Source organism: Xylocopa sonorina, chromosome 7, assembly GCF_050948175.1.
Source record: "Xylocopa sonorina isolate GNS202 chromosome 7, iyXylSono1_principal, whole genome shotgun sequence".
Lineage (NCBI taxonomy): Eukaryota > Metazoa > Arthropoda > Insecta > Hymenoptera > Apidae > Xylocopa > Xylocopa sonorina.
In genome coordinates this window covers 10,190,877-10,213,826 of record NC_135199.1, presented here as the reverse complement: position 1 = coordinate 10,213,826, position 22,950 = coordinate 10,190,877, and the positions used below count along the sequence as shown (strand labels likewise).

At 48.4% G+C, this 22,950-nt stretch overlaps 1 protein-coding gene across 15 annotated transcripts in view; it reads left to right on the top strand.

The window, feature by feature from the left end:
• Dlg1 (MAGUK family member discs large 1) overlaps positions 1 to 22,950 on the top strand; it is a 430,262-nt gene that overhangs the window by 215,984 nt on the left and 191,328 nt on the right. For all 15 annotated transcript variants that reach the window (XM_076898648.1, XM_076898641.1, XM_076898639.1 and 12 more), the window contains one exon: positions 2,620 to 2,756. In XM_076898648.1, coding sequence (XP_076754763.1) covers positions 2,620 to 2,756 — 137 coding nt within the window. The remainder of the gene's footprint in view (positions 1 to 2,619; positions 2,757 to 22,950) is intronic.

The window sequence follows — 22,950 nt, the reverse complement described above, 5'->3', positions numbered from 1 at the left end:
CGTTCGAAACAATACGTGTACATAGAAGCGGTCGAAATTTTTGTCGTACCTCAATCTTCGTTCGTATACTTTTTTCTGCGGAATTGTGCTCGTAAAACGATCGGGGCACGTTCAGATCTTGACATAGTAGCTATTCCAACTGACATGCAAAGGAATTCAACGCGCGTTTTACATACCATTGAAATACCCGGCTGCGAAAGAACAGCCCGAAGAGATTGAAATAAGTTTTCGATATTTCTCGCATTCCCCGCGTGAAAAATGCTCCACCGATACTTAGACGTTCCGATTATTCGGAAGCGTGCCACGTTCGCGTGTCGGCGAAATCCGAAAAAAGCTGCTCAAAAATGTATGACACGATAGCGCTGCTGTCGACGCGAAACGTAATCGTAGTTCGGATGGATTTTTGAGAAATCGAGAAACAAATGTATGTGTACGAGCGAAAAATACGTTGCTTCGTTCGCGCTTCTATCCGAGGCATCCTGAAACCAGATAAACGCGTCGAAGAATAGCGAGAAAAAGGTACGTCACTCTCGCGCGTATAAATCCTTCGATTAAACAACTGACGTGCATTTCTTTCCGTCTTGTCCTTTGCGTGATTCGATCGAGCTCGAATAATAACAGCAGAGCGAACGATACGACGATACGGAAGGGTGCGTTATTCCGCGAGTAAACGAAGGGAAACGCTCGCGCCACGGTGGATCTTTTCGTCTCGAACGTGCAAGATTTTTCTCGATGATATTACATATACAGAGGAAACATGGAAAACGTGGGTAGGAAAACGAGCTTGCTATTCACCTGAGATCACGTCCAATGACATCTTACGCTTTCCCCGGTTGAAAAAAAGCCCTCGAGAACGGCTTCGAAACGTGCTTTCTCGAGTACTCTACTTTGTAGCCAGCTGCGAGCCGTACTCCCAAGAGGGCGAGGGAGAAAGATTCCTGTTGGTTGCATAAATAGTGCCAACGACATACTTCCGCGTGCAGGGGTGGAGAGCGCGGAGAAGATGCCATTAAATGTGAATTAAAACGAAAAATTAGAGGACCCGGCAGCGTTTCGAGGGTGGCTGCCGCCTGTTCGCGACCACAAAATGTCGTTGCGTTAATTAGAGCCGTAGAATTTTTCACGACGAATAACAGGCGGCCCTTTTTGACGTTCAACGCGTGACCACGCATGCTCGTCTGTTCAGTTCGAATTTCTTTGAGACGTGAATCACGAGAGAAGAAAATCTTGAATAAACTTCGTCCAAGCACTTCCTCGTATTTCTTTTTTAAAGATCGTTCGCTTAAAATATTCATCGTCGTTTCTAACGTAGAAGAAATATAGAATTCTGCGGGATATTAATGATATCAATGCAATAACGGCGTTAATTGAAACGTATAGAAAGTTCTCTTTGCACAGTCACGAATCGACCGGCGAACTTTATGCCGCTAATATTATTCAACACCTTTCGAATAGATTCGAAACGAGCTCGAAGGATTAATAAATCGACACTCGACGGCCACTTTGAAGTATCGCTCTCAAGAGTGTCGCTTGTTAGGTGGACTCTCGCGAGTAATTTTCTGGCTTAACTTCGGAGTTACACCATTACGTTATACACCGGTATTACCAGATATAATACCGAACTAGCCGTAATTAAGTTTAACCGCTGACAATGTACGGCTAATACGACCTAAATAAACATACCATCCATGGAGTAATTCTAGCGCAACGAAACGGACGGCCAGGATTAATGAAACTAAATTCCAGCCGCTCGTTCGCCACCCGTACGTCCATCGAGGGCGCTCGAGCTTGACCTTTTAGAACTCGCGCTGTCAGGATGTAAATCGCAGTTTTATATTTCGAACCAAACGCTGGACTTTACCTTGTCTCTCGAGACTCACTGGGTTCCCTTCGATAAATTAACCAACGAGATTGTCGTCATTCGATCCACATCCATATCGTATACAAGAGGCAGCAGCGGCTAAACGTTATACCAAGGAAATACGATCGTACTGCGACCACAAAGCAGCCACGTTAGACTCATTGACGATGGTGTTATATTCTGGGTGTCGTCTTCCAACGGTGTGCAACTTCCAGCAAGATTCACCGTGGTCACAGAGAAAAGCACTCGGCGCGATATTGAAAGAAGTATACGACCGCGTTAGCGCGAACGGTCCGCTTTACGTTCGTCTTAAACGCCCAGCTTAATGCGCGGCTGAAGGAAGAAATATATTGAAAGGTAACGGGCATTTAAACTGTGGTCGCAGGTGAGACCATAGTGGGTAAAGTAACTAGACAAATTTGACGAATATCGTTGCAGCTTTCGAGTGAGCGTATATATCTTGTATCCAAAGTGTTTCGATGTCTCTATCAGTAGTAATGATCAATCATTCGAGCGCCTCGTACACTAAATATTTCGTACCTAATATCTCACCGCGTGTTCAATTATCGCTCAAAGTTTATTTAGAATAATCGTACCACACGCATCCACGAAGTCATATCGATCGTGAAATTGACGAAAGATAATCGAATCGAATAATCGGATTTTACTATTCGCATCCACAGGGTAAAAAATTGAACGATATCGTAGCGGACGTGGACGGGGATCGCATTAATTTGATTTGTCGTTTCCTGTTGCAGATATCCAGGAATTTTACGAGCTGACGTTGCTCGACGAGTCGAAATCGGTGCAGCAGAAAACGGCGGAGACGATCCGCATCGCCGACAAATGGGAAGCCAGCGACGGGCCAATTACGCCGACCTTCGCGCAGAACGACGTGAGTTCAGTTACAAAATATATTTTCTTGTCCCGATATTTCACGGCGGCGCGGGTTTTATCATCTTCTCGCGGGATATTGGCCTACGATAGACGCGGCGAATGGAAGCCAGAGGGGGTGGAAGCGATCGGAGGCGCGCGTGTATTTCGTTCCGCGTCTCGTTTCCGAGTTGCCCGTCGCGGTCGAACGTTTATTAGAATTCCATCAAGCAGAGGCGTTTTCCATTCACCGCGCGACTATCGTGCCGGAGAATCGAGAGCTCGATTCCCTTTCGTTGACAACAGCCCCTCGAATTTTTCCATTCTACGACGACAAACTAACCCCCTTCGACTACTTAACCGTTCGACGCTCGAAGATTCATAGCGTTCAAAGCGGGGCAAACGCGCGTGGGGTTCTCCTCGAGACATTTAATTAAACCCTCGCGGAATTACAAGCCACGTGCGATCCTTATCGTACCATATTTCACGGTCCATCGGAACCGCTATGCGAGCCGCGTGTCGCACGCTCGTATCACTGACCCTTTCGTTCTCACCAGCGCAGGCTTAAGTTTCGTTCGAAAGTCGGATAGGGCAATTAATTAGCGAACAGTGGAACGAAAATGCCGCCGCGGGAAATGAAATTGATGGAACAATTTAACACGCCCTGTCGAGTACTGATCACGCGGCTGCTCTCCGCACAGAAGAGGAGAGGAAGGAACGAACGGGGCTGGAGAGGGGCAGGTATCGCGCAATTAGCGCCCGTAATTATAATCCAAGAGTCGATTGGCTGGTGGGACAGGCTGGTATCATGCTAGACCGATCAATCGCCGAGCCCCCGATTTTAATTGCTAATTGCTTCCCCATCGTGCGGCGTGTCGGCGCGGTCGTTCGACGCGACGCGCGACTACGCTCGCAGACGACTCAGCGCAACGCTGGCGGGTGCAACGATGCACCGTGCGCCGATTGCAAATCGCGCGGCTTCCGCTCGCGTCGTTTCGCGATTCCAGCCACGTCTTGCACGCCCCATTCGCTGTCTCCCGATCCACTCGATTGCGATCGTCTACGTCCACGTCCGCGACGTCACGCAATTTATGTATCGTCGGGATTTAATTACTCGAGATCGATCCCTCGACGCTTACCAGGGAATCGCTAATGTCGTTCCCGTCGTTCCGTTCTTTCGTCGTTATTAACGTTCGTTTCGTTAAGATCACATCGCCAGTTGCTGTTTATCGGTATAATGGTATAACGATACAGTAATGTATTATAGAACCGAACGGATCGACGCAACTTTCCATGGCTCTCTCTCAAGTTTCGCGGCAAAGGCTGTATCAGCGTTCGCAACTTTGCGGGAGCCAAACTTCGACGTAGCTAATTAACTCGCACAGTAATAGAAAAATGTGGAACGCGATAGCGGGGCGAAGTTTTGCGACAAGTTGCGCAGCCAACGATACAGCGGGAACATCGACGGGACAGCCGTCAACGTTCGTACGAATTAGCATTCATAACGCGACGGTTCTACTTTTCATGCCCGGCGTTTCCTTGCTCCATCATGTTAATTTGATTTCGAGGCAGCCCGGCTACGAAGACGCCGGCGAAAGTAGTTGGAAAATTCAGTCGACGTGCTTATTCCACGAGGGCAGGATCTCGTATAAATAGGAGGGCCGTCGTTGCTGAAATTCTTGCCCCGAAGAGAGGCGCGTACGCAGGCAACGAGCGAACGAGCAAACGAGTCTTGACGGTTCTCGCTTGTGCGTACAACGGATGTCGAGCGTTCTCCGGAGAACGGAACGGTTTCCGCCGCTTACACAGCCAGATGGCGCATAACATCCATTATGAATCGCTGACTGAATTGGGTTTGTTCCAGGCTGCGTCACGCGTGTACTTTGAACAAATTACCGGGTCCCGTAATCACGTGAATTTACTGTCGCGCGAATTTTAATATCTCCCGACATTCTTATCAAACAGGAGTTCAAACGATCGCGACGAACCATGCTCTTAGAGAAGAATATTATTAATAACGGAAGGGGATTTGTATGCAGGGTTGTTCACTTTTTTCTCGTTGAACTGAACGCAGAAAATAACTTATCGACATTGCGTGCAGCTATCGTATTATTGGATGTTTCTTACTCGGATGGATGTGTAATTCAAGTGTCCCGTGTACATGGCTGTCGGTAACTATAATGTACGACGGTACCGTCAAGTAGATATTGTCGTGGCACGGAAGATTTGATTGAATTGGCTGTGGTTCCAGCGCATTGTACGTGCTTCAGGTTCGAGTGGGTTCCGACCAGACGTCGGTCCCTTTGACATCCTATTCGACGGGAGCACGCGCGAATATCCATAAGTAATTTGCCACTAAGAGCGTACACATTGTCCAGCTTTCCATTTCAACCTGTAGTTTTATCGGTATTTGCAAAAGTTACAAATTTTTTTTATTCCTCGCGTTGTACAGCTTGCTCCTCACTTATCCGCGATAAAAATCAATCTCTCGCGGTATATTTGCTTCGAACTGTCGTCGTTAACGACCACTTAGGCGCAGCCGATGCGACGTTAATGCTCGCGAAAAGAGAAATATTAGCAGCGACCAAAAAGCCAATAGCGATTATAGCCGCAGTTTTATCGTAACGCGTCGTAATTGACAGTTCGCACGGGGGAGGCGGAATTAAGCTGGAAATCAGGTCCGCGCAGCCGGATCTCTGCCGCGTTGGAATACCCTTCGAAATTAGCGAAATTACCGTCCCGTGTGTAATTACCAGGCATAACTCACTTTGATGACGCGGCCGTCAGGCTGCATTAAAAAGCGTTTCATAATATTAACACGTTTCTTTCTGTAATCAGCTGGGAACCAATTAGGACGCACGGTTAATTAATCGCCGATAATACGTTTCATCGTGCGGATAACGCGGGGGAAACGAACCATAAATGAACACTTTCGATTTTCATCGTTCCGTAAAAGGCTAATGAAAACGTGCTGTTTGCTGAGAGCGCGTTAAACGGTAACAAGTTGTTTCGCCGATAAAATCGCGCGCTGTTTACTACGCGCGGTCCGATATCCTGAAACACCGGTCACTCGACGGAAGGTAACAATTTTCGTGGTCGCATTACACCCGAGTTCATTGCTGTTTCGTAACAGTGATTGTCTTCGTCGCGCGCGGGGAGCCGTCATCTCTCGTGATCGCTGGAACTATCAAAATTTTCGCCCGTTTGATCGCTATCGCCGCAACGAGATGAACTCGCCGGTTTTACGAGCTCGAGTCTCTACTGAAACGTTTCCAAGGCTATAACCGTCTTCCATATAGGCATCTGCTTCGTACTCGTACCAATCGACAGATCGTTCGAATTTATCTCTATCATTCAATTCCTTCTATTTTTCTATCATCTCGAATGATTCTTCGAACGAACGTATCTCGTAACAGCGAACAAATTAAAATGCAACCTGAGCACTCCAGCTTGCGAACACGGTACAATCAACGGATCGCTTCGCGGGTTTCCTACGAGTTTCCGTAATTAATATATAACCGATTTTATCGTACGCTATTATTTCACATTTATTAAACGTTCGTGCCCCTCAGATGTAACTGAAATATCCGGACGGCTATTCTACATGCGCCAGTGCAGTCGAACCTCCACCGACATCTTCCGCGCACCAGAGTCGCGTGGTCCACAAATCACTCGCGTCGAACGCGAAAGCTTCGATATTACCGACGCGTCGATATTTATCTGCGCCCTGGACGAGCTGGACGTCTCTGACTGCGATCAGGATGAACAGGGAAAAAAGAGGAGGGAAAGAGGAAAAAAGAATTGCGGAGCGATCGGTAATAAAAAAAAGCGAGGTATCCGAAGAGAAGCGCGATGCACTCGAGCACGAGTGCCGTTGATCCCCCCCGGCGGTCGGTTCGCCGAAATTTACGATACGACCGGGGCATCGCGCATAAAACTGACTTTAAACCATTCGATCGCGCCGCGGAGAAAGAACGACGGAACAAGCGTGGAAAAAGGGCACGCGAGAAGAGCCAGGGAGTAATGGCCGGAGCTGTATACGCGCGATATTTCCCTTGTTTGTTTTCCATTACTCCGTGGGAGGTAACTGTCCGGCGCCGCTACGGGATATGCGCGGCAATGATAAGGGAAATGGCGTACACGTATGCAACGTCCGCGTCTACGTGTACACGTAACGGAAAATAATACATCCGTCCCGACGAATCCTTTCGTACAACCTCGAACTCGCGTAGCGAAGGAAACCCTCGACTACCTTCCGGCTTTCCCTCTTCGATAAATTGCGCTGCTCGAACCAGTTCGAACGCTACCCGATTTCCCGCGAGACCGAGGGGAATCGATGAAGATTCCTTTATTTCTTCTTAGCTCGACATACTACAAGCCGGAAGAATCGATTGTTCGTGGACGCCCGCCAACCACTTGCCCCGGATGGGACGAGATTAAGGCTTCGACGGTACATTAACCTTAGAAAGGGAGAGGCTTCTCTAGTCAACTGGACGGAGAATATTGAAAACACGTTACACTTGTGGTTGGAAGATATTGTGTCGCGTTATTCTTTTCATAACGTACGAAACTGCTCTTACCACGATACGAGGCCTTTTTCTGGGATCGAACGATCGACATCGATCGATGATCGAAAGCTTCGAAACACAGACAATTCCAGAGCTTTCCGTTTTCGTGCGTTCGTTATATTACAATGTTTATTTAATGCAATGAAAATGCGCCCTGGGTTCAGAAATATTTTGCTTTTGAATAAAAGTTTCGAGCGGTATTGCTGTACGTATGGCTATTCACGGTCTCGCATGCGAATTCATAGCACTCGAAGGGTCGATTCCGCGGTTCTCTTACGGTTATCGAGGAAATAAAGCTGATAGCTCAGCGATTCTATAAAGCGGGGGAATTAGACTCGCGAATTCGCGGCGGTGCACTTAAGGAGACATAAATCAACCGAATGGCCTTTCTGATCCATGAAATATCACATCGCCGCTGTCTCGCAGTGGTCGCCATGGGTGGTCACGTAGATGAAATTTATGTCCTGTATTCAACCCCCACCTGCGACCGCGGGGAAACTACTTTCGCTGGTCGTCGCTCAGTTTTTCATAAATTCGCGGAAGTTGACGGCGCCGCTGGAATACGTTGCAACAATATTTTTTTCTCGATCAACCTCGCAAGCAAGCTCGAACCTCGTATATCAAACGCGTCAATGACAGCACGCGTTCTTATCGGCAAGATGTCCCGCGAAACGGACAACGGCAAAAAAGGCTGTGATTCGCGTTTCGCAAAATACCATCGACGGATGATGATAGCGTTAAAAGCCTGGAATCGATCAACGGTTCGCAGGTTCTAATAAATCCGCTCGTCGCGGTTCTCGCAAACGTTCTCAATGGAACGCATTAAGAGATATTACGCGGTGGTTTGACAGGAGTCGGTAACGATCTTTGAATAATTGCCAGGCGGTTCCCGGGACGAAACTTGCGCGACATCGTTGCGTGGATTTAAAGCTTTTGCATAATCGCATATGGTTAGCCAGACGCGCAGTTGCCGTAAGACGGCACCCGAAGCCGTGATATATTACCGTTTTCACCGGGACAAATGGAATTTATAGTAGCACTCGGCTAAAACCCATTTCCCTCGGATACCGCGTTCGTTTCCGATAAAAGGAGGAAACTCCAAACGAGAGCACTCTCGCCCCTTCAGCCAGCCCCCTACCCCTTACAATGCATTCGTTGCGGTTGCGACTTAATGCATCGTATGCACTCTATGCATTCATTTGCGAAATTCACCGAGAGATCTCATTCCTCCCCCCCCCCCCCCACCCTCCTTTTTTTCATCGTTCGAACGAAGAAAAAAGGAGAAGAGAAGAAGCTAGTCTATTTTTCTCCGCCGTGAAAAAGGTTTGCCCTATTCAAACGATCCGATGGATTACTTTTCCTCGTTGCTCGCGGAACTCGTGTTAATTTCGACTCGATATCTTCCCGCTGATTATTATTGTATTTATGCTGGTAGCTACAATAGTCATTCGCCATTAGAAATGTTCAGCAGGGAGGCAACTCTAAATCCTGAGATCTTCTTCTTTTTCTATAGGCGCGAACTTTAACTGTTTCAACGAGAACGTTATCGTCACTGCCTTTTGACGCATCCCATTGCGAGGTTGCGACTGTACCTCGTTTCTCTTACCGATGCTGAGATAATGTCGGCAATAACAGAGACACAAACTTGGCCGCACTGCCCGCTTTCACTGAATTTAATTTGATTCGACACCGATAAGAACTTCGCGACGCTTTTATAGTTCTATACTTTTCTGCTCGATAAGAACTTGGACGTACCTATAGGTATACCGGTACCGCCAGGTTTCCAAGCCGCGGTAGATAAAACGCTTGATTGAATTTTTGAACGCGTACGTTTGAGTAAAAATCGGAGTAAAATCTAAATAGAAAAACGTTTAATCTCGAAAGAAGCTAAGACGTAACCATCGTACGCTAACGGATAGCAACACCCGTGAATGTATGTAAATTCGCAGGAATTCTCATTAACGATCAACCACGCGGTTTTGGTTGCCACGGGCTGTTTAGATGTCAGCATATACGACGCGCAGCCATTATGTCACGTTTCTTGTTTGTCAACGTCGTTTTGCCTAAAGGCAAGTATCTCAATCAGCCGCTAATATCAGAGGTATAAGCATGCACGGATGTACCTACATGACCTTACTTGATCTCGAGTAAATGCTCTATCCTGTCACTTATGCTGTCAAATTGGATCGCGCGACATCGTAAGCCCTTGTACTACCCAGATAAACCCCCTGAATACCTCTGACCCTGCCTCTTAGTCATGATAAAGTGGGCTCCATTTGACTTGCCGCTTATCAGCCACTTCCTTCGCAGCTTCTCACCTATCGTTTCTCCTTTTTCTCCGTTCTACCGCTCTCTGGAAGACTCTGGGCTCTGGCGAATCGTTTGAGTAATTTCGCTCGGGTAACGGCTCGAACGTTGGCCGAAAAATGTACACCCTTTGTACGCGAGTTCTATAGCTGAACCCAACCAACGGGCAGAAGCGAATCTACGATCGTACCAATTTCTCAAGCGACGTTAACGTCCCTTTATATTCAACGCTGTATGAAGCGGCCCGCGATATTTCTTCTGGCGAAGAGCATGCTTTCTAATATTCATTCCGAAGGTACGATACGCGTCATCAATATTTGTTGGCTCTCCTGGCCTCTGAAGCGATGTTTCAACCTTTTGTATCCATCGCTGCGCACGATGGTCTGCGCGCGTTTCGCGTGTTCCCAACGTTCTTCATTTCGTGAAATATCTCCACGTTCCCTCGCGAATGTTACGTAATACCACGGTGAATCAGACACTCGCAGGCAAATGGTCCGCCGTTTTTTTTTCATTTCGACTGCGTATTAGCCGAGCAAACCCAGGGACGAGATTTTCAAAGTTAATAAGGAACAGCGCGACGAACGTGACGAATGCGAGTCGGTCTCGGTGGTGCCACGGAACTTTTTCATTTCACTCGCATAGGTTTCTCAGACTATTTCGGTGTCCTCGAGGTTCGAGCAACGATATTTCCAGCTTTGTTTCCGCAGAAGGGTCGTGGTCGCAAATAAAATCGAACGATCGGAATAATAAGCTCGACTGGGTCGTAAATTAGGAAAATTCGGTCGTATTAAAACTCGCGTCATTGCCCTCTACAACGTTCTTCCCCGCTGTGCTTGACATTGTTTCACAGAGGTCGACGGTACCACCGCTGACTCCTCCTCGAGGAGGTTAATCGCGTGTAACATTGCTTCTGTACATCACCAGTCCACCCCAACCCCCGTCAACCTTCCGCTCTCCATTCTTTCGCCAGCTTCTTTCCTCTTTTCGTAGCGCATTACGTCAAGGAACAATACCACATTGATTTTCTCGTTTTTCCTCTAGCTGCTCCCCATTTCACCTCGCGACGCTCTTTATGACACAGCTTCTCCCCCCGCGTTGATATCGCGCTCTTCGTAATACCCTCGAAGTTCGCGCGACTTGCAAATTGCGCGACCCCTCATCCATCGTTCTTCTTTCTGGTCCCGTTGCATTTCCGTGTCGCCACGCTACTTTACGTCTCGCGTATTCGCAAGATCAGAGAAGCGGTCGCGACGACCCCTTAATTCCGTAACGCGTTACTTTAGACGTCGCTCGGTTTCGCAGTTCCTTTCGAGGCGCGCTGAAACTCTCCAAGAGTTACGCTTTTATTTCGCACGCGTATATAACCGGCGAGCACTGTTCGTCTTGGCCGTCCGACAGGAACGGGCGCATTCGTTCAACCTTCACCCTTAAATTTTCCGCCCTCACAATAGCGTCTTGAAGTTTCGCGGAGGCGACGCGAGTTACGACGTCTCGTTACACCACCCGCGAAATGTATATACGACACTCGAAACGGTTTCTCGGCTACCGTCGAACCCATTCTCGATCCGCGATAGCTGCTCGACGCCACCCAACGAATTCCTTTGCTCGCGCACTTTTCACCTCGACCTCCTCGCGCTAGACCACGAGGAGACGCGTTACGAGAATCGTACGCGAGAGTCCCTCCTCCGGAGATCGATAATTTAGTCGGTCGATTGGTGCGAAAAACGGACTCGAGGAGGCTGTTAAAAACTTTGGAGAGCCCCCTCGCGCGCCGCTTGTACCTGGGTTTCAATAAATCGGATTAAACGGAGCCTGGTTCGCGACAACATAGTCGTCGTCTTCGACAAACCGAGCCGTTAATAACGTCAACAAGAGCGTTCTAATCTCGACGCTTCTTAATCCTCTGTTTCCACAGCTCCGCCTCCTCGCTTCCATCCTCTTTGCAACTTTTCGCGCTAATCTCCTTTCATCTTCTTCACATTATACTTCTGTTTGAACAGCCGCTAAGCTCGATTCCACAAACTTGTTACGAGGCTCTCTCTGAAAAATTAATCCCCGCGTCTCGAGCGCTTCCAGAGCCGTCTTCCACCACCAGCATTCGTACATTTCCGTTTAAGTTACGATCCAAGCGATTAATAATCTATTCTTCCGTAGTCCAGTGCTTTCCATCCCGTCTGTGTCGTCCGCTTCCCTTGTTAGCCGCCTCTCGTCGCTCGCATTCCACAATTTTCCTCCGGGTAGCCAGCTCCTCGAGAAATCCTTCTCAAGCTGATCCGGACAAGATACTACACGGAACGGGGCCAACAAGAACCAGACACGCCCCACAGTCCCAGTCTTCCGGTGTTACAAGCAAAATGCCGTGGTTCGGCAATTTGTCTGAGGGTGATTAATTAGTGCTGGTATTTACCCGGCGTTTCAAGGACCGGGTGGATAGCTCGCGGGTCGAAATTTACGCAGAGTGGTCCGAATTAATACTTTATGGTCCCGCTGCGTTAATATTGCAACGAGCACCAGCGTTCAAAGCTTGCGGTCGTGACCAGACCGATATTGGAAGCCGAGGACAAACGTAAAACCACGGGTCGTTTATCTTTTTAAGTAGGAGACGAAGAGAAGAGCCTGTCAAATTTTACCACCGTCCGTCGGGAAACAGTAAAAATTCTCCACGTAACGTATTACGGTTCTTATTTTAATCTCGAGGTCTAAAAGTTACTGAGTGAAGTTACCGCGCTGGGTTAAAAATTGTTCGAGTCTTTTTCCCTCTTTCCCGTGGAAAATTTTATACCCTCTCCTCGAGGGTCCGCTCTTCATCATACCCGCGGCTTCAGATGGTTTTTCGAGTTAAGGGAACGGTTTCACGGACCGAAACGCGTCTTGGGGTTCTCGTTTGCGCGTACCGTAACGAGCGAAGAAGCGGAAGTATATTAACTCGCCGGAACAAGCAAGCAAGCCGCGTGAATTTTCGCAAACGAGCGTTGCGGCGCATTACGCGCCGGGTAAAGTGAGATTTGTCGAGCCATTTTAAGGGGCAACGTGCCACATAAAATCGTTGCCGCGGGGGCTGAAATGGCTCGGAAGGCAATAAATCCGGCGTCGCTAAATTGACGTCCCTCCTGGTGGCCGCCTCTTCTGTTCTTAACGCGTCTTATTGAATTGCAAACACGGGAACGAGACACGGGGAGGATCCGTGAAACGCGTCGAAGGGCGGACGTTCGCGCATATTAAACGCGAGCCTGGAGTCTGCCGGTGGTCTGAATGGTTCGATCGCGATCGGATCTCCGACCTTCGACGGCTAGAAGAAATTGAAAGGATTCGTCGGGACGGAAGAAGGAAGGAACCGGGATAAGGAATGCGTTTCGAACTGGACATTCGATTGGACCCGTCCGTGAAGCTATTTCTACATCGGACGTGGATACGTTCATACGTCGAAGCGCAGGATTTGCATCTAAGCAGCGGACCGCGCGTCTGAGAACGTATGGAAATGAGAGTCTTATCGAAGAATCGTTTGATAGATGGTTCGATCTTCGCTCGCATTTTTCCTGAACACTTTGAACAAAAAATTATCGCGCACGATAGACAGCTCTGATATATCCAATGAGACTCGAAGTATAGTTGAAATTCACGATCGAGCCGATACGTATCAGCGGAAAGTGGTTCTCCTAGTTAGAAGGGATATTAGCGAGGCATCGAGGTGTTCCATTACAAGACGACGAGGGCCATTTGTTCATTGTCTGCGGGCGAGGACGCGTTTGAACGATATCCGTGTACACGCAGGGGACACGTGTACACGGTGCACACAGTTTCCCTTGACTTGCGTAATTCGCCGGCAAGGCGTTTCGCACGGGGTGCTCCCGTTCCAGACAGAACTTACGTCACCTATACGCGAGAGAACGGCGGTTTCATCCGGCTTGATGGATGTGGCGTGCATCGTGGGGGTCGCGGCTGGCTGCTACCTAGAGCCAGCCGTTTCGTGGCTGACAGAGAATGGGGGTGGTACGCCTGAGGAATCGGCCAAGCGAAAATTCACGGGACCGAACCCGAACGAACCAGCCTCGCCCCGTCGATATTAAACGTTTCTGTTTGACTAACGTCGCGACCTAACGTATTAATCTTGCGTGAGTACATTGGAAAAACCGTCGTTACGACGACGCGACGTGGCACGCGAGAATACACGTTTCAGAATTCTTGTAACGGCTCTGATGATCGGTTCTTCCGTTTCCATTGTTATTTCTACTATTTTCGCGTTACGTTTATTAGAACGGATGACTCCGTTCGATCCACCATCCCCAGATTCGTAATTACGCTTCAGAACGATCGCTAATTGCGTAAGAATTGAATTTAAACACCGGACACGGACGACAGATAATACGATGAATTGTTACATTCTCCACTGGCGATATTCGGGAACAACCGCAGACAGGTCGAATCGAAATAACCTACGTAACTCTATTATTGTGCGAAATTAATTGGTAATTGGAGATAATCGAAGATCAACATCACGCTGAATTATAGGCCCAGCAATAATTCCCCGTCCGAGTGGCAACAATGGCCACCGACGAATCAAAATTAAGGGTTGTATAGACGGTTGGGCGAAGAAGGGTTCGAGGGGCGGGACAGGACCAGTCCCGAGTACGTAATTATTATTATACGCTTCTATCAATTCCGTTATCGTCATACCGGCTGCCTGTGTACGCAATGTCGCTGGATAGAATTTGGAAACTCGACCAGCGGTTCCATTCCGCTTCTGTGCCAATATTGACGGCGAAAGGCAATGTGATTGCAATGTGTCGCATCTATTGGCTCGTTCATGACTCTATTTTCGATCGACGAATCACCCCCGTGAACGCGTGAACGCGTTGCGGCCGGTATAATTATCGGCGTTTGATCATCGTAGTCAATCGTCGCTGGGAACGTTTTCAATTTAGTTAATCGACTTTCGGTTATACTCCTTTTATCGCTTTAATACGCGCGCGAGAGCGCGCTGTTCCGCTGAATTGGATGAACGAGATTGTCGAGCCGCGTCCGTTTCGAGTGCGAGGTTCGTTATATTCTTACCCGGATCGCGAGGCTGTTGCCGTTCGATTCTTCGATCGTGCCTGGTAAATAGATTTCGGAAATTCAATGGTTAGCTCGATTGCGTTCCGGAGTCAATATTGACGGGCGAGGGCCGATGCGATTCCACTCACCTTACGGGAATGAGGAGTTATCGGGTAAATCCAGATTCGTGACGCGGAATACGGACCAGCTAATTAACGTACGTCGCCTAACAATTTAGATTCATCGTTGCTCGCGCAAAGCAACGAGATCGGCGCCTGTTCTCCAGCCGCGCACGATCGACTGAGATTGAGACGCCCCGCCAAAAACGATCGACGACGTTCGTCGATAAATATTAACGTTCGATATTTCTACGACAAACACAACGAGAGACACGGGCGTCTCGTGGCTTCGCCTGGTAGTAAGTGGATACGGTTCTGAGACCGAAAGATATGCAGATTGAATTGTCAGACATGCGAGCGGCGCAGGATGGAAGACGAAGGGAGTCGCGGAACTGGAACGATGATTCCATTTCGCTTATACGCCAATATTGACACGATTTCGTTTACCTTATAGAGACTCAGCGCCTTTGTTACTCGAACGGTAATCTCATAGAGCGGATTTTCGATCCGGTTAACTTCTCGAACCGGTAACAACGACAGAAACTTCGCCATCAATCCTCGCGTCGTACTCTCTTATCTTTTGTCTCGCTAGGGTTCGAATCCGTTACCAAAATGTTTGCAAATCCTCCTCGTTCCTCTATTGGAACCAAACGGTTAAAAATGTCCGTACCGATCGTGCCTTGTCCAGCCACGATTTCGACGAGCGCCGTCCGATAGTTTGCGAGGGTGGAACGCCGATATGTAAATGCGAACGTGCGCGAGGAGCGTGCGCCCCTCGACAAGGAGTGTAAATTTCGAAACCGTTCCTCGCGAGGACAACCCCGTCCGTAGCGAGGTATACCCCGCTGAACATGAGAAATGGCGTCGCTCGAAAAAGAAGCACCGCTCTCTTTACGTCGGGTGCAGCCTTTCACGTCGCGACGACGCAAGGGTCGTAACTTTCTTCGTTCCTGGCCCGTGATACTCCTCGAGCGAACTCGACCCGGCTCGAGTGGGCCCCGTGGAAAGGGGGACAAAGCGAGGCACGGTGTACAAAAGCAATAGCCGGCTCATTTCCGGTCGAGTCGTTTGCCCGGGCATCTTCGCCGTTTCGAGGGCTGTTTTTGGTGTAAACACTTACGAGGGAGCGCAGGGCGGGGTGAGAAAAGCTAGGTGGGCGGATGTAAGGGTTTGTCGCAATGCGTACACTACGAACGAACAGGGACTGTTGGTTGGCTGAGACTCGATTTCGATGTTTGCGTAGCGTCCATAATGACGTATCACACTGCATATTATTCGCTTTATAGGTATTGGCACGCGTGCGTAGAAGTGAGTAGTAGCTGAGTTTGCGAGATCCTCGAATTACCGCGTCGAGGTTAATCCAACGAGAAGACTCGAGAAGGGTGTTTCTGAGTTTATCAGATTTTCTATGTTCATTTCTACACGGATTGCGCGATCAGAAAAGTTCTCGTCGGTTCCACGCGGGATTCATGATACTTTCATCAGTCTGGTGCGGTGGGCGCGGTCGAGGGTGAACAGCAAACACTTTCGAGGCCCGATGAAAGGGAGACTCCTATCTTATCGGATCATCTTGACTCTTGGACCGGGAAATTGGAGAGGAACGCGTAAATCAGTTTCGTTTCCCCTCGTTGTACTTTTGACAGCGCTCGCGTCCAGGGAACGCGCACCTCTCCAATTAAATGGACAATGATATTACGTCCGAAATGGACAATGGTATAACGTTTCAAAAGTATTCGGTTAATGAGGATATTCTTTTAAATCACCGCGCCGTTCTCTTAGATAATGTTTCTCAATTAAAATTTCCGCCTGACGAGGACTCGAATTTAAAATCGCGCGCGCATAATGTCGAATATTTCACCTGGTAACCGAATAAATATGCAGCGCCTTAAATATTTGATTGCGCGAGCTTTTAGGTCGTGAAATGTTGAAAGCGCGGTTCGGTTCACGGAGTGTCCGCGCGAACATTTGTATCCATTAACCTTACAAGTCCGCCGCCCACTCGCGACGATGTATACGCTGCTCCCGTTACATATATCTCCATTCTATATTAATTAAAAATTTCCGTTAATCCTCTGTGCTTCCTCTCGTAACAGAATCCTCCGCCACGCTTTACTCGCTCAGTTTGCCAACGGAGCGAGCGTCGTAGCGTCTCCTGGCTGCAGATAATTCACTTATCCCGTCATTCGACTGGGCCAAATGTTCCCGATCCTGTTCCCTCCGCATCCTCCGGAGATTTCCACTTTCGTTTCTAATCAATATAAATCGTATCGAGCCGCGTGGAGAAGAAGGGAACGGAGGGAGAAGGTACCGCGAACGGAAGAAAGAAAAGGGGGCCAAGTAACGAGCAGACAGCGTAACGAAGTAACCTTTCCGTCCATCGTTCCCGAATAAGAAGCATTTAAACTGAAATAATTAAGGTAGCTTTACCGCCGGCGATTAAACGGAGGTGTTCCGTTTTAATTACCGAAATGAAGGCGCCTCATTTCCATATCGATTCGCGTCTTAAGCGAGCCGAGACACTGGCGACTGCCACCGTCGCCGTTCAATTTTCACCCCTTCGCGACCCCCTTTTTAATACGCGTTTAATGTATTCCTCGGTCAGCCACAGCGCTGGGCGAAGAATTTTTTTCTTTTTTCCACCAGCCAGATACGCGGCGATGCAAATTCCCGCGGAAACCGTAAATTGCAAATTAGGAATCGTCAGACCCCCCCTGGCTACCGCGGCGGTAACGAGCAGAGGAACGACTAGACGGATACAAAAAGTTACAAAAGTTCTACAATGGAAGTTTCGTTTCCACGGATACTTGGAGGGCGCGGACGAGTGGAAGAATTATTTTTACAGGAAAGCTTGCTTTATCGGCAGCTAGCTGCTCCGATGTAACCCCTTCCAATTCCTCTTCTATTCGTTTTACTTGTCGTGCCCTTGGCTTTTGCTCTTTCCGCGCGTGCGGCTATCGTCCGTGAAATTTAATCGAATCAGGGAGCAGCAAACTCCCTCCCGTTCAGCCGTTTAAATTTCTCTTCCCGTTGTTTCTTCGACTGTCTCCTGGCCCGCAAACTTCGCGACTCCCCCCTTCCAGGTTTATTTTTCGATGGTCGCGAAACGGAGGGTGGCGAGCGACGGGCCAGCAATTAAATCGGCGAGACAAAGTCTGGCTGTAATAATTATTTCTTTCGAGGGGAAATCCGGCGCTCCGTCCGCCACCGATCCCATTGTTGCTGGCCGATTGTTCTCTCCATAAAGCAGGCGCCATGATAATTCAATCGCGTCGGCTGACAATCGCGGAGAACCAGAATATTTTTCCGCGTCTTATAGACTCTTCCGCGGACGATACTCTTTCGCGACGAGCTGCGACGACGGTCCGCGCGCGGAAGTATCGCAGCTGCTATTTCGCTGCTATTTTACAACGCATCCATCCGAGATCGTCGAGGGGAATGTATCGCGTAGAATGGCCGGAAAGCGATAGGAGGCGTTAATTACGCGGATCACTTTGCAACGCGGCGGAATTTAATGCCGGGCTTTAATTTTCCCTCTTTTGTTTGCCATCGCGACGTTAAACTTTCATTTTATAACAATGGACCCGGGCACGGGGCTGAGACAGTTGTGCCAGAAGCGGGCGAGAATTCTACTGATGTACGACCTGGTTATGGCCTGAATAGAATTGCATTATTTAACGCCGCGTCGTCGTGCTCCCTGCTATCGCATAAATATACATTAATTGCTCGGCCCGATATGCTTCGGAGGGGCCAATAAAAACCAATTTATTCCCCGTGAACCGTCGAACACTATCGGGCTCTATCGTTTTTAAATGAGGAAGCGCGATGGTACTAAAGTTTCCTCCTTAATAAAAATTTCCGTACCCGGGGGCGCAGTTTAGCTACGAGAGAGATTCCATGCAGATTTCATTAATAAAAAAACAGCGCAAGAACGTCGCAATGAATCCCAGGGATAAAACTAACGCGTAACAACGGAGGAGGAGAAATTTACCAATAAACAAGGGTAGCTAGAAACATTGGGAGGGCAAGAATTTCAACGATAACGATGACGATAATAATGAATACAATGGAAGACGAGATTTTGTTGAGCGAAACTGTTCTTTCCATCGATCCCACGGATCGATAATTGTTTTCAACGTGTACGTTCCACCGTCACTTATCGAAAAGGGATTTCCGTTTTTCCCATTTCTCCAACGGACCCTCGCCTCGAAGTTTAGACAGCGCGTTGCAACATCGATCGCTACCGACGTTAAACCTTATTAATAACTTTGTTCACGGGCACGGAGCACACATCCGCTCGAACAGAATCGAAAGTTAAAAGTCCGATACTTTCGATGAACCCTCGAATTACATTAACCCCGGTGGAGCCCTCCGGAGGGAGCGCCTGGGTTAAAAAGCACGTAACACTCGTTCGCGCAATTATCGCGAATCGAGTGGAACGTTCCGTGAGGAAGTGGCCCGTACGATTGAATAATATCAGTGACCCGTTTCCAGAATTATTCATCGTACGCCGAACTTTCTATAGGGACCACGGGTCAGCGGCGACGGATTCAGAATTTAACCGGGTATATTTAAATTCTCCTCCGATTCTTCCGCGACTTTCCTTCGACCGATGGCCCCTCTCCATCGTTACAAAAAAAAAGAGCTGACATCGGCGGAAGAGTTGAAACGTAATTTCGTCGTGAAGGAGCGTGGCAGGAGTTTTGGTGCCCTACGGAGGAGGCTCAGAATCGGGTCAGAAGTTTTCCTTTTTTTTTTTTTGTTCTCCCCCTTTTCCTTTCTTGCCATCAGAGGCAGCGTGAAACGCGCGGCTCGTCCCAGCGTTCGCCACTACCCTTCCGTTCGACTTCCCGCTCGCCCGGATCGGGGCACAGCCGATTATTACCGAGTTGAAAACTCGCGCTAATTGTTCGTAATTCCTCGGGAACTCCTCGAGTGGCGCGCGGCGAACGATTTTAAATTCAAAACCGGCGACTCCGCGGCTCGAAACTTCGCCTAATAGCGGGTAGAGCGGAATTCTCGCGTGGGAATTCTCAACTTCCCGAGTCGCCCCGCCATTGTCGTTCTTAATGAATAAATTTTTCGGCCTCGAACGAACCAACTAAGCACGCCCGCGAACGGCGTTCAATTAACGTTCGCCGATCGACGACGAACTGCGCGAATTAACGATTCGACGGTACACGGAAATCCAGACGCCCGCGCGTTTACGGCGAATAAATTCTACGATAAAATTAATCCAACCAGACAAATCGTGATCCGATGAGAAATTGACTGCTTCGCTCAATTTTTATCGAGTATACGGCGGGGGGTGCATTATCGAGGGTAGGCTCCCGCGAACTCGTTACCCGACGTTCATAAATTAACAGCGAACGACGCTCTTTCGACTATCGACATGTTGTATTCATGATGCATTAACGCGGACGACGTAAAACCCTGGGATTCGATAATTGATCGTGATTAACGGCGATAAACCGCGACGGCGACGGTTTGGGTAAGTGCGTTAAAAAATTATAGTCCCCGTAAATCGTGCATTAATGAAATAAAATTTCGCGTTCGCCGCGACGAACGGTTACCGCTGTTTCGTTAAGAGAAGTATCAATGATGCAGGGAAATCGAATTAATTAAATCGTGCCCGGAGAAATGTCCTACGCACTCGCCTCCGCGGACTATTTTTGTTATAGTTATCGAACATTTTCCCGTTTCGAATTGTTTCGCGGAACGTTCGTTAACGAAGCACATATTATTACGTTTCAGTTCCCGTTCCCCGTATCGGGCTGACGAAGCACGATCGCAAAAAAAAAAAAAAAGAAAAAAAGAACGCAGCGTCGCGTGTAGATTATGGAACAGAACAGCGGTTAAAATTGTTGCGTGTCGAAACAGTGCCGCGCAAAAGGGGGGGGGGGGGGGGAGAATGCATTACTTCCGGCCCCGAAGTTGAATTTTATCCACCGTGTTGAAACGAAATGACGTGTTTACATACGCGTCCGCCTGTTAAACCCCGATTTAAACGCGTAAAATATCAAATGCAAATGCGACGTATCCACTTTTTAAGCCGCGCCCGCGTGGAACATGCGCGAAAGTAGATTCCCCGGATTCATTCAATTTATACGCGGCGATTTATAAATCCCCGCAAACGTTAATTTGTTCCTGGGCCATCTAGAGTAATACGTATAAAAATACATTATTCGCGTGCACGCGTTCCGTTCTCTCGCGGGCATTTTTCGATTCCCTCTCGTCTCGATCGACGGGGGCAGATTTTTACGATGGATACGTCTACGGGGGGGGGATGTCCATTTTGCCGGGTAGAAAATTGAGCGAACGCGGACCGGTTTCCTCCGGACTCGGTTTTTCATATAGTCGGAACTCGCGCCGCTTCTTTGCTGCGCCGTGCATTTCGAGCTTTCGACCCTATCACCGCATTCTTGTTCGTTTTTCCGTTCATTTCTATAGCGGGACACGCCCGGGCACGTAGTGGACGAGGAAGGAGCAGCGGGGACTCGACGAACGAGAACGTACCATTTCATAAATTCGATGATCTAACGCATTGTCAGCGTTTTATAGGCTCCGCGACAGCTTTTCTAAGCGTAACGAGTGTCTAGAGACGCGGGTATTCGACTGAAAACCCCCGCTGACATAACGATCGTATGCAGCGATACGTTTTCGACGTGCCAGGCTGAAATATATACTTCACATTTCACGGAACCCAATTATATTCTAATTTATACAGAATTCGTTGCAGCAGAGGAGAATCACTATTAATTTGCGAGCTTACTCCTCGCTGCGCTGCGGTGTTTACGATTTCGGAATCACGTAGCAGTAGGCGAACTGTCAAAACAACTCGTTGTTGCTGCAAAGCATCGCTAAGTTAATTAACTTCCCATTGGACGGTAGAGCTCGACTCTCGTATAATTCTTCCGGACAAATTATGTACGTTTCCTCCCATCTTTCCAATTATTGCCACTTCCGCTACCGCCTCCAGAGATACAAACGACAAACGATCGCGATCTTACAGTTACTTCTAATTAGTAAACATGAAATAACGTGACAAAATCGAAGATAATCACTGAGATATATCGATATTCTGCTTACTGATCGTCTAAAATCGTAGATCCATAGACGAGAAGCGGGTTATCGATCCTTCGAGTGGAGGCTGGATTTAGGTGCACCGTAGTTAAGGGTAATTAGTCCAGTCGAGCCGTCATCCTGGTGGTTCCAGAGCGGCTTAGCCGTACAACAGGCTGCTTAAATCTTGCAACGGTGCTCACGGTTATTTCGAGTCGTCCATCGGTAACTAAACGTTCGCCTCCGCCGGGGGCGAAAAGTTTACGCAGCGCCGCGGTGGAAATCCTTTCGAATATCCGACACGAACGAACGCGAGTTCTCGAGAGAGCTCTCTCCCGTACTCAGCGGATACTTTAAAGAGATTTGGCCGGCTTTAAGGTACGCCCCATCCGTCTGGCTCGTACATCTCATCGCTCGCTCGAACTTGCGCCGCTTCTCAGCCAGGGGGTGATTTCGAGGGGTGCCGCGAGGCCACCGGGCAGTGTTCTTCAAAATTCCGTCTACGACGTCCGATTGGTTAACTTAGCGAGAGCAACGGGTGGTCCACGGTATCGAGAACCTCCTAATCCCCTAAACGAAGCACGTTCGCGTGTTTCGAAGTAACCCACGACAACTCGTCGACTAGCGAGCAATTCGATCCAGAGCTCCTCGCATAATCGTCACGTGTATCGCTTGTCGACTAGATTCGCGAAAAATTGGCCACATGTTGGACAACAAACGGAGCTTGTGGAATTTAATCACGGTTTTCTAATTGGACGCGATGCGAGTCGAGAGATGTCTGTTTACTTAGCATTTTCAGATTAACATTCTTCAAAGTACTGCAGTGAATAATAGCGTAGGAAGAGAATGATTTTCGTAGCAAATTACATTATTAAATCTTCGTCTGTGTCGCGTAAAATGAAATTCCAGGAAGCTTAAATTTATATTCCGAAAGCTCGCGTATATAGATCTAATACTTTTCACAAGTGGCGACCTGCATCATAGTCACATTCCGTGACAGCTACCAAATGTTCGCAGGGAGAGAAAAAAAAAAAGGCACTTCGTACGTCTATCGCCTGAACTCTCTCTCACTCGCGATCCTCTTTTTTTTTTTGCCCCAGAACAAACGTATCCGAAATACCTGTAGCCG